The following is an 11,483-nucleotide window of genomic DNA, read 5'->3' as shown; positions in this document are numbered from 1 at the left end:
TCCAGCGGCATTTGGATAATGCTTTCAGTAACTTTTTCACAGCCCTGAAGAGGTCATGCAATTGTACTAAATGATCTTTGAAGGGCTCTTCTAACTGAACTATTTTATTCTATGTTTGGTCATAACTTATACTAGTTTGTTTTCAAATGCTTGTTTTTTAAATACAGCAATAAATAAATCCATTTAAAATATTAAGTGTTCAAAGAAAAGCACTATTTTCTTAACAGAATTAAGTTTGTTGGAATTACCACTGACAGAAATGTATTGCAAATTGCCTCTTTTGTTGCGGATGCTCTGTTTTTTGGTCTTCTTTTCTTACTAGATGTGTAAAGGATATGATTTTCTCATGTTAACTTTTCTATTAGAGAATTCTCAAAAGCATTCTGCAATTACTGTATTTACTTCTAACAGCAACTCCAAACGTACAGAATTAAAAAGCGTGTGGGTATGCAGTTGGAGAACTTGGAGCAACTATTTTATAGAGTTCACATAGTACTGATACAATTAAATAAGTAGTGAGGCTTTCAGTGACGACAATCCTACAATAAAGAATTATAGCTTATTATTACAGGATTTTATATAAAAGAGAGTAGACCAGTGTAGGGGTAGCTTGCACTATTGCCACTCCTTGAGATTGGCAAAGAAGACAGTAAGCTGCCAGTCACTATAAACCCCATACACAATTCTGTATTAGTTAGTCTCTGATTTATCTTGTAGGTACTATACAAGAACTGTTCATAGCATTTTACTGAAAATGATTCTTACCTGAATGTAACGATCGCAATTCTTAATACACGTGTGCAGTGAGAAATTGTAGAATATGTTATTCTTATACCATGTGCTAACGGCAGTCTGAACATCAAATATTTGATAACTTCCAATCCAAATATTCTCTCCAACAAATTCAAAAGTAGGATGACACTGATATCTCTTACTTAAATACGTGTTACTTTTAAAAACGCATTTATTTGCCCATGCCCTGGCCGTCCTTGCCAAAGCTGCATCCCAGCTCTGCAAAACATTAAAGTAGAAATAGTTGTGCAATGTCAAGTTACAGGAGAATCTCAGTCAGATAAAACCAGTCAGGTGATAAAGTAGGCACATACAGATCATGATATACCAATGATAGACATTATATATTGGAGTTACATAAACAATGCTTTTGCTTGTTTGAGGCATATATCCATGTTTTATTTTGATGTTTCCTATGGCAGCAGAGAAATAGGAATGTATTACATTAGGATTTTTTTTCCCTTCACTGTTGAAGATTAGCTTTGTACAAGCACTTGCTAGCACCAAAAAAGATGTCTGGAATGCACTTTTATCTTCAGGTAAGAAATTAGTCAGTAAGCATGAAACTTTTGGGGTATTTTTTCCTATTGAACAGGTCATTCAGGATTTCCATTATTTACATAAAAGTTAAAGTAAAAAATGGACACCTCCTCTAGATTCAGATGAAAAAAAAATATTTGATGTATTTTTAAGAGATTCTTCAGCAACAAATACTTACCTATCCTACAGTAATGTTTTAAATACACATAAGAGCACTTTACAAAGTTAGTGTCATAAAATAAATGCTTGTTTGGCCAATAATTCTTTCTGCTAGTTATTATTTCTTTGCAGTCTATCACCAGTCTATAACGTAACTTCTGATTATTTAACAAACACCCTTTTTATTTGTGCTCCACTCATGACCGTTTTTCAGCAGGTTTCCTCTATCCTTAAAGTACATAGTTTTATGTCTTATATAAAAGATCTTGGGTTTCAATGCCTAGGCTGGGCTTTATACATACGTTTTGGTTCACTCTTCATCTCCACGTGGTTGCCAATACGGTTTTCTTCCTAAGGTCTGTTGCTTTTTCTAACGTTTCCAAATCCTTATTTATTTATTTTTTCATCTTTTTTTTTTTCTGGTTTTCCTATTCCTGAACACTAAGCACAGTGTCTTTAACCAGCCTGCAGGGATATATCCTCCCTAGCTGCCATTCTGGCTTCACACCCATGCCCACAAAGTTATTATCTGCCACCAGCACCTGTTCCCAAGCCTTCCTCGAACAGCACCCCTTCAGCTGTCACACAGTTTATTTACCACATTTACCTCTTCTTGCTGCACAGCACTGCCCTAACCACCAAACCCTCCCACTTTCAGCACCTTCGGTTTTGTTTCACCCTGCCCAGCAAAACGCGGTCCAGTCGGAGAGGCGGAGGCTCTCCCTCGCCACCAGGCACTGCCCACCCAGCTCCCACCCTACAAACCTCCAGCCTCCTACAAACCCTTCTCCCCGACGAAGGGAGGCGGCGGCTGAACGCCAGCCTCGCCTGCCCGGGGCTCTTCCCTACCATTTGCCTCATGTTGCTGGCGGAGGGCACGACCCGGCGGCGGAACTCGTTGTGGACCCTCACGCACTCCCTGATGAACGGCCTGTTGGTGATGCTGGGGAAGATGGGCTGAGCCCACGCCGCCTCCAGCCCCAGCCCCAGGGCCAGCACCGCCGCCCACAGCCCCGGCCCCATGGCTCCGCAGCCGCCCCAACGCTCCGCGCCCCGAGCCCTTTCCAGAACCTTCACGACCCCCCCCGCCCCCCACCCGCCCAATCCCTTCGGAGCCTCGCCGAGCCCCGCAGCTGCCCCCGCTCCCTCGGGGCGGTGCGGGGAGCCGGCAGCCGCTCCGAGCCCGCCGGGGGGCGGTGTGGGGCCGGCCGGCGGCTCGCAGCTCCTCCGGCGCCAGGGAGGCGGCGCGGCCGCGGCCATGGCGCTGTCGGTGCTGCAGCAGGCGGTGGTGTCGGCGGTGCTGGTGCTCTGCGCGCTCCTCGCCGCGCCCAGGATGCTCGGGGGAGGCGGCGGCAGGGCCGGCAGGGCTCCGCGGGGCCCCAGGGCCGGCCCCGGCCCTCACGATCCCCGGGCGCAGCACGGAGGTACCGCGGGCAGCCGCCGGGCCGGCTCTGCCCGGGGAAGCCCGGAGGGAGCCGCCGCGAAATGGCGGGCGGGGGGGGGGGGGGGGGTCGGGGCGTGAGGCGGCTCTTGGGTCTTAGAGCATCGATTTACTGATGTTGCTCTGTCACTGGAATACATATATATATTGGATATATATATGGCAGCTGCAGTGAGTGGGTAGGTGGCGTGGTGTTGCCGGTGGCTCTGACAGGTTAGGGACTGGGTTGGAACTTCAGCCAGGACAGCAGGTGGGACGCGTCGGCACCGGCTCTTACCAAATCTGTCAAGTAAGGTATTGAGAGGAGCCCAGGAGCCTTTCTTTAGGAAAGGTATCACTGAATGGGCCGGGCTGCTGTTTGCTGTTGCATAATTATCTGGCTGAATGTTTGATTCGCAGAAGTACAGCCTGTGGGGGTAGGTGCATAACACTGAATTTATTGCTCAAGCAACCAAAGCAACAACACAGCATGTGTATTTCGACTGTTTACTTATTTATTTATTGAAGACTTGTATGTTAAAGGAAGATAGAAACTTAATTCGAGAGTCTTTTCTACCTAGACTTAACTTTACATTCTGTATACAGACGAGTACTGTAGGTAACTTTATTTTGATGTAGGGCTGACCACACCATTTACAGGAGCGAAAAACAAAGTGGGAGGGGAAATTCCAGTTGTGAAACTAATTACACCTTCGATTTCACTTTTTTGTCTTCTTTCTCTCATTTCAATTTTTAAGGTAGCCCTCAGGCAGTTCATCAAGTTCACCTGAATCCAGGAAATTCCGAGGGTCATAACTACCAGAGTATTCAGCAGATGAGAAATGCAATGGAAAAACAGATAAAGAGTGAGAGGACAAGAGGAAATGGTAGAGACTTAGCGTTCACCCTTATGCCATTGTATGCTCTTGGAGTGGGAGTGTTTGCAGCATACAAATTCCTAAAGGTAAGCCTTAAAGCATTCAGTTATTGAAATTAGAAGGAAATGTAATACTTGCTCCCCACCAAGCATGGCTGTCTGAATGACATTTTGTGCTCGGTTTGAATTTGAATGTAAACCACAGTTAAAATTGTAGCATATATGATTCTTCCTGCTGAAGAAGGCTTCTGACACTACATATTTTCAGACACTTAATGAGAATCTCATGCTTCTCCCCCAGTCTCAAATAAGAATCTGAGAATGCAAACAGTGCTGTTACCCGAGGCTGTAACTGAAGTCTCATTAGTGTTTCACTTCTTTTTCGTATTTGAGAATGACCTCATGTATGGGAAGGAGGTGATTCCTGTAGAATAATAGCCTTAGGGTAGCAATTGGATAGAATAATGAGCAGCCTAGGCACACACACACACTGTCAGCCCCTCTTTTAAGGGAGGAAAGAGGGGAATAAATAAAAGTCAGGGTTAAACATGAGAAGCAGGAGAGACAGTATCTTCATGTCCATAGTCAGTTTTATATCATCTCCTGTGCAAGAGGAATACAGCTGCTTAGTAAGATGAAGATAAAGGTTGAATAGTTTGGTTCTAATAATCATTGTAATTAGGTTGTATATAAAATTTAACATCATTAAAAACTGTATTTTGTATATTAAAACTCTGTACACTTATGCTTGTGGAACAGAAAAATAAGTATTTTTATAATAACGGCTTTATTAGTTTAAGAAAAGGAGTTTTATCTCCTAATTAATGGTAGGAGATTAGATCCAATAACGTAGAAGGTTCCTTCAGTTCATTTTTGAAAACTGGAGATGAAGAAGCAACCGCTTCCTTTATGACTTTTCTCTGTTATATTGTCGTTGTTTGAAATCAGAAGTGTTACTTTAATATTGCAAGAAGGCATAGCAGAAATAGTTTCTTTAATTGAGTGCAAATGTTTATGGTTGCTATTTGCTGTCACTGAATTTGTAAATGTATTTTTATTTTTAATATCAGAATAGTTAATGCAGCCTTTAACACAATTTTATTTATTGAAGATGAAGGCACATGAAGAAAATCTCGCTAAGAAGGAAAAAAACACAGAAGACAAAGCAAAGGAAACCGGTAAGATACCATTTAGTATGGAAACATTCACCAGATGTGTATATCCTACTGAAACAAAGCTACGTATTTTAATTAATGCAGTCTATCTGAAGAGGAACAGTCTTTACAGTTACTTAAGTGCTATTAGGAACCTAAAAAATCCACTTTATTCTATATATTTCAAACGGTCATTAGGTTTGTTTGCAAACTCCAGATGGTAGTATTCTTTAGAAGAGATACAGTAATACCTTGTAACCTTGTAAAGGTTCTCTACATTGTAATGTGTGATGTTTTTGTCACTTGAGACCTGATAGAATTTTCTTCAATAGAATAGGTTGTTTAAATAGGATATAATATTCTTTAAAATTAATAGGATATTGAACTGGAATACATTAAGTAGCTTTAGAATTGAACTGTATTGATAACAGAACAGTATAGACAATTTGATACAGACTGTTGTATTTCTGGGCCAAATTAGAGATTTGTCAAAACCATGAGAGGTTTATAGAGGTGACAAAGTAAGAAAATAAGTAAACGATGGTATCTTTTTCTTCATGATACAGAGTACCATTGGCTGTCAGATTCAGACTATTTTGGACATGCCGAGAAGTGGGCTTTCCTTTGGAGAAAAAGTTAGGGCACACAGAAGTTCTGTTATTCTCATACTTCTTTTTGGCCCTCTTATAGACAGTTAATTAAACAATTTATCAGCCTCTTTTGGTGTCCCTGTACATCAGATCTGCAATTGGTTTCAGCAGTGTTCTGTTACACTGCTTACTTACCACTCTTATGTATTGCATTTTTCTTTCTTCCCAAGTTTAATAGTATTTTAGAAAGAGTTACTCCTCTCAACTGTAGTGCCTGAAGCATTGAATGTAGTTGCAAGGTGTGAGTGAGCAAATTAATGACAGTGTATGAAGGCACTACTGTTGGCTCAGGAAATCTTGGAGCTGCACAGTTTCAGAGGCTGGGACGGTGACAGTCACAGTCTCAGTGTCTACCAGCATATACTGTTAGACACTACTAGAGGCGTTACCAGATGAGAAGTATTTCAGTTATACATTGTAAAGCTTCTGTTTTTAAAGCTACAACCTCCTTTTCACATTCTAGACTTTTATAGAGAAAAAGAAAAAAAAAACAACTGTATTTTGAATCTGTCCAACCACTGTTACAAAGTAATATCCTTTCGGTATTGTAAATAAATTTCATAATGTAGAGTGTTCGCCTTGCCCCTCCCTCCCTCCTTTTTTTTTTTTCTTTTGCTAGAACATCAGCTTTTAGAACTGGAGCAGCACCTAGCACAGACAGAGAAAATGTTAAATTCTTTATTGACTCAGTTGGATCCACTGTCAAACTGGTGAGTGATTTGAAAACATTTTAGTTAGTATTCTTGTCTGTAAATTGAAATTTTCCAAAATGTTAACAAAAAGTTCAAAAAAAGTTTCTTATAGATAGAGATCATTGTTTAGCAACCATCTTTAATTGCTTACTATTTCTGTAGCCTTTTACAGGTAGTACCTCGTCTGCCATTTAGGGTGTTTTCTAGAGACATCTCTCTTGTTTACCAACATAAATGCAAAAGCTCAGACTTACGATCAAGTTACTGTGGCTTAACAAGTTAAACTTTAATGTGGACTGAGGAGAATAATACTGGAAAAATAAGGTCAGCATCATTTGAAAAGCCTTGTGAGGATACAAATTATTTATTTTTATAGGAATAGAAAGTGTTCTTAAGCTTTCATTTGTGCTTACTGCTATTTTAGTAATAGGTAGTAATGGTAATAGAAGGATGGTTGGACTAGATGATCCTGTGGGTCCTTTCCAACCTTGTGTTTCTATGATTCTATGATTAGATTTCTGGTAGCAAAACGAATGTCTTCAATATCATTAGAAGATGAAACTGGTTATCAGTGTATAGCTGTTTATTTCTGTGTTTTGAAAGGAACCTGATAAATGAATGTGTGTGCTTTAGGGAACTATAACTAGTCTGTAGTAGTGTAAAAACAAGGGAATAAGTAATATTACCTCCTTGTAGTTTTAAAGATGTTCTTTGCTTAAGAAGGTAGGGCCTTACACATGTACCACAAATAAAAGTATCCATGCTGTATATTTGGTGTAGACTGACAGCTTTCATGAAGCCTAGTTTAAAACATGCAGAATTTCATGATTGTTCCTTAAGTGTACTTCTGAACCCACTATGTGCTGTGACTATTAAACAGTAAATTCACTGGCCAATTTGCTTAAGAAATTTCCAGCAGTGATGGGGAGGAGAGGAGAGAGAGTAAACAAAGAGAGAAAAGCCTCTGAACTCAATAGCTCTATATTAGGCATTGTTGTCCTAAAAATAGAATCACTTGGGTGGTTGTTGTTTTCTGTAGTCATTGCTACACCTTAGTAGCCGTTGGAGCTCCAGCATTTGAATTCAGCAACTAAATTACTCAGTAGGTGTGCGTGATCATAGAATCACAGGATATCCTGAGTTGGAAGGGACGGACAAGGGTCTTTGAGCCCAACTCCTTGTTCTACACAGGACTACCTATAAATCATTACCATGTGTCTGAGAGCGTTGTCCAAATGCTGCTTGGACTCTGGCATGCCCAGTGCCATGACCACTTCCCTGGGGAACCTGTCCCAGTGCCCGACAACCCTCTCAGTAAAAAACCTTTGCCTGGCATCCAAACTGAACCTCTCCTGATGCAGATTCATGCCGTTCCTTAGGACCCTATCACTGGCCGCCAGACCGCTTCCACGAGGCTGCTTTTCAGCCTCTCATCCCCCAGACTGTACATACATGTATATACAGAAATGCCCTGTCCCAGGGCAGATTCTGGCACATTCTCCTGTTAAATTTCACACAGTTGGTGATTGCCCTGCCCTCTAGTATGTCAAGATCTCTCAACTTCATGGGAGACATTCTCGTTGACCTAAAAGTGTTTGCTAAGTATGGCATTTATCTACTAAAAGAAATACTGCAATCCTACGTATTGTTATAAAACACTCACTTCCAAGGTAATCTTTCAGATGTTGACATCTCTCTTTTCCAGCGTCAATGCTTTAGCTTGTGAGCAGAAAGATGAAATAATGACACAGATCCAATCAATTAGACGACTGATGAAAGAAAGTGGATTGGATAAATCAGAAAACAAGATGACAGGTACTTGAATTTTCAGTAGCATAGGTACCCAAGTAGTTTATATTTTAAAAGAATAAACAGATCTTTCTGTAATAATGTTCAGCTCCTGTATCTTTGGTTAAGTGTGCATGGAATTAATTTATTCCCGAGGTATACCTTTCTTCCTGATTGAAGTATATCTGATACCACGTCTTGAAGTATTGTTTTTGTTTGTTTGTTTTGTAAGAATAAGCGCTAAAGTACATTGAACTAGGTCAAAGAGCAGTCACATTTTGTTAAAACATGTTTCTTGAATGTGAGTTCCTGAGCCGTCTGTTAGTACTGGTCTAACTTCAGTCTGAGGATTCCCAAATGGGGACCTCTGGGGCTGTGGGCGATACTTGCATGATTGCGTTGAACAGTAAATTGTCTATTTGTTTCCTCTGGAGGCTTCCAAAAGACGAATAGAGTCCAAGACAAATCTTCAATGTTAAGAATGGTTCATTAGAAATTTGGGGAATTTCTGCATTAGTTGAGTTATTAAAAAAGAGAAAAACAGAAAACGAATATGCTGCTTCTAAGCTGCCTCTGAAACTTGGAATCTGTCCAGTAATTGAAACCTTTTTTTGTGCATTTTAAGATGTCAACCACATTTGTAATGAGAAACTTGAAGATCTCATTCAGTCATTTGCGGAACACCCTCAAGAGAAAGAACTAGATGACAGAGAAGATGATGGTAATGAAGATTTTCAGGAGGATGTTGATGATGATTACAAAATAGAAGAGCATGAATTATATGATGAGTGTGAAGTACACCGTTTTGAGCCAGATGTGGTAGAAGACCAAGAAATGATAAACAAAAACGTCATAGAATCAGAGATGGGATTGAGGAGACGTAATAGATATGAATGAAATCTGCATGTATAAAATTTACAAAAGCTAATGATTTTGTTTTTCCACAATGTTGTATGCACTTTAAACTGTTTCCAATGAAGCTCCATGCACTGCTATATGCTTTAAAAAGAGGGGTGAAAGCTGCCTGTATTCTTGTCTGTGATGGTTCCCTAAGTGTCATCAATGGCAGCAAAGTTTCACTGAGGATGTTTACGTATTTTTTCTATTTATTTTTTCCTATGAAAATATTTCTGTACTCTGTATATAATGCACTGTAATTATATCTGATGCTTCACTAAAATGTTGGAATATCTTGTAATTTAGACTAAAGAATAGGTGCTTTGTAAATGTTTTATAACTAGTGAGCTTAGTACCACTTGAACTGTGACTTGAGTTTATTAAAGAGCATGCACTGTTGAATTCAGCACTTTTTGGAAAACTTCTGGGGGTGGGGAGGAATGAAAACCAGTACACGTTAAGTCTTAGAGATGTGTTCGTAGACAAGTTTCTTTCTTTGGAGAGAAATTTAACAAATACTGTTAAAATAATTCTCATTTGTCTGTCTCCTCAGGAATGATGTATAGTTTTGTATGTCAATTGAAACCTTACTGCATTACGTTGGATAATTTTCTTTATTCCCCAGCCATCAGTGGTTAAACTTGGCAGATGCCTAGTAATTGCTGATACCCATTAGCACTAGTGTCCCTGATTCATCTTTGTTTTAACACTGCAGAATCTGGCCTTCTGTTTCATTGTAATACACTTTTCTTACGACAGTACCAATATATGTATTACTACATATCATTCAAGAACTGTAGGGCTTGGGTGGTGTTTTTTTTTTTTTTTTTTTTTTTTGGGGGGGGGTGTTTTGTTTTATGTTAGTTTGATGGCGGCGTTTTTAGGTCAGTGTTTAGAAAAGCATTTTTTCTCCTTTGCAACAGTCAGTTCTGTCCAGACCTTAGTTATTTTCTATTATTTTTGTGTTCACTTAGCCCATGTGCCCATGAAACTGCCACCCTTCAATGCCAGGAATTACTGAAGAGGTAGGTTTGACTGTGGAATGCTGTTTTGTTGTTTGTTTTTAAATGCGTAGCTTTTAAGTACTACGGTATAATTCCTTAACTTTTTCCACTTTTTTTTTTCTTAAGGAAAATAAAGTGGATTTGTTTCTGTGGAGGAAGCAGGCTTTAATGAAAGGGACCAATACTTCTGGTGTTTCACTCCATGAAACTGACCGAATTGTTCATTTCTGCGTAGAAGCAGAGTATCTTTGCTTCTGAAAACAAACGAGGGGGTTGAAATTAATAGCCTCCAGCCATACATCTCCACCGCAGTCACTAGCTTTGCAATAAACGACAGCTTTTGCCTGGCTTTGGCAGCACCCCTGGCAAACAGCCCTCCGGGCCGGGCGGCCGGCACCGAGCTCCGCCGCCAGCCGGCACCGGGACCGGGGCGCAGGCGCGGGGCCGCCCTCAGCCCGCAGGGGAACGGCCGGGAGCGGGGCCGCCCTCAGCCCGGGGGGTGCGGGAGGAGAGGGGCCGAGCGCCCGGCCCGCCTGCCCTCCCCTCCCCTCGGCTCGGCTGCCTGCCTGGTAACGGGTGCTGGGGAGTTGAGTGCCCCGCAGAGGGTAGCAACGGGACCAGCCTTTGTTAATGGTGACTTGAAAACGACGGGCTCTGGGTGCCTCAGCCGGCGGGGTGGAGGGAAACGCAGCCCTCCCGGGGAGAGCACCGGGGAAAAATGTCGGTGTGGGGTGGCTGCGTGCCAGCGGGGCCTGCCCGCAGCACCTGGGCCAGGGCAGTAACACGGCTTCGCCTTCCCGAGGGGTAACAAACCCTAACGCTGCAACGGGAGGGGCCCAAAGAAGCACATGGGAAAGGGGGTAGGACTTGAGACGAAGAGGTAAATTGGACAAAGAATCTGGTAAAGCGTTAGCAAGGAAAAACTGAACTTAAGGAGTGGTGAAAAAGGGAACCTAGCAACGTTTGGGAGCTTGCTGATGAAAATACCCAAATTATCAGTGATGGAAACGTTGTCTCTAAAACAATTTTTTATTTACAGAAGTACTCCCATTGAAAGCATGCGAATTTCTAATACTCTTTTCTGTTTTCTAGTTTATTCTGAAGGCTGCTATTCAATTTGAATGGAGTTGAAAGTTGAAGGAGTTGCTGCATCCCCTCGACGGCAGGCTCAGCTGTCATCGAGGGGAAAAAAACGTAGTCAAGTATGTTAATGGAAGGCTTGCGGTTGTTCTCCATCCCTGCTTTGAATCGTTTACAAAACTTTAATCGTGGTTACAGTCATGTGTTTCTAGTTCAAGGCTTTTTAAAAATTCTGTAAAGAAGGAAACTTTTAGAGAAATTACTTTTGTCAGAAGGTGATAGTTTAGTATGACAAATCAGTATGACAGTTTCTCAAATAAAGGAAAGGATTGCAAAAAGAAACACACGTCCTAAAATAACCAATCTTCTGCATACATAGGTAGGATGCAGGTAACTCAAGAACAAACTAGGGTGTTCAATAGAGACTTTT

At 41.3% G+C, this 11,483-nt stretch overlaps 2 protein-coding genes across 7 annotated transcripts in view; both read left to right on the top strand.

Moving 5' to 3' along the window:
• Positions 1 to 2,331: 2,331 nt before the first annotated feature.
• CCDC107 (coiled-coil domain containing 107) lies at positions 2,332 to 9,371 on the top strand. The gene is made up of 6 exons (XM_027455098.3): positions 2,332 to 2,915; positions 3,670 to 3,875; positions 4,900 to 4,966; positions 6,212 to 6,302; positions 7,990 to 8,099; positions 8,698 to 9,371. The coding sequence occupies exons 1-6, from the start codon at positions 2,513 to 2,515 to the stop codon at positions 8,967 to 8,969; spliced, it is 1,149 nt and encodes a 382-aa protein (XP_027310899.3). The 5' UTR covers positions 2,332 to 2,512; the 3' UTR covers positions 8,970 to 9,371.
• Positions 9,372 to 9,798: 427 nt separating this feature from the next.
• The window catches only part of CAPS2 (calcyphosine 2), a 36,453-nt gene continuing 34,768 nt past the window's right edge, over positions 9,799 to 11,483 (top strand). Inside the window, exons 1-2 of one of the 6 annotated variants that reach the window (XM_021274048.4) lie at positions 9,799 to 9,994; positions 11,066 to 11,175. In XM_021274048.4, coding sequence (XP_021129723.4) covers positions 11,095 to 11,175 — 81 coding nt within the window. In that variant the 5' untranslated portion in view covers positions 9,799 to 9,994; positions 11,066 to 11,094. The other 5 variants (XM_027455090.3, XM_027455076.3, XM_021274046.4 and 2 more) reach the window with 5 other exon arrangements.

This window comes from Anas platyrhynchos, chromosome 1, assembly GCF_047663525.1.
Source record: "Anas platyrhynchos isolate ZD024472 breed Pekin duck chromosome 1, IASCAAS_PekinDuck_T2T, whole genome shotgun sequence".
In the NCBI taxonomy this organism is placed as follows: domain Eukaryota; kingdom Metazoa; phylum Chordata; class Aves; order Anseriformes; family Anatidae; genus Anas; species Anas platyrhynchos.
This window is presented reverse-complemented; position numbering and strand designations above follow the sequence as displayed.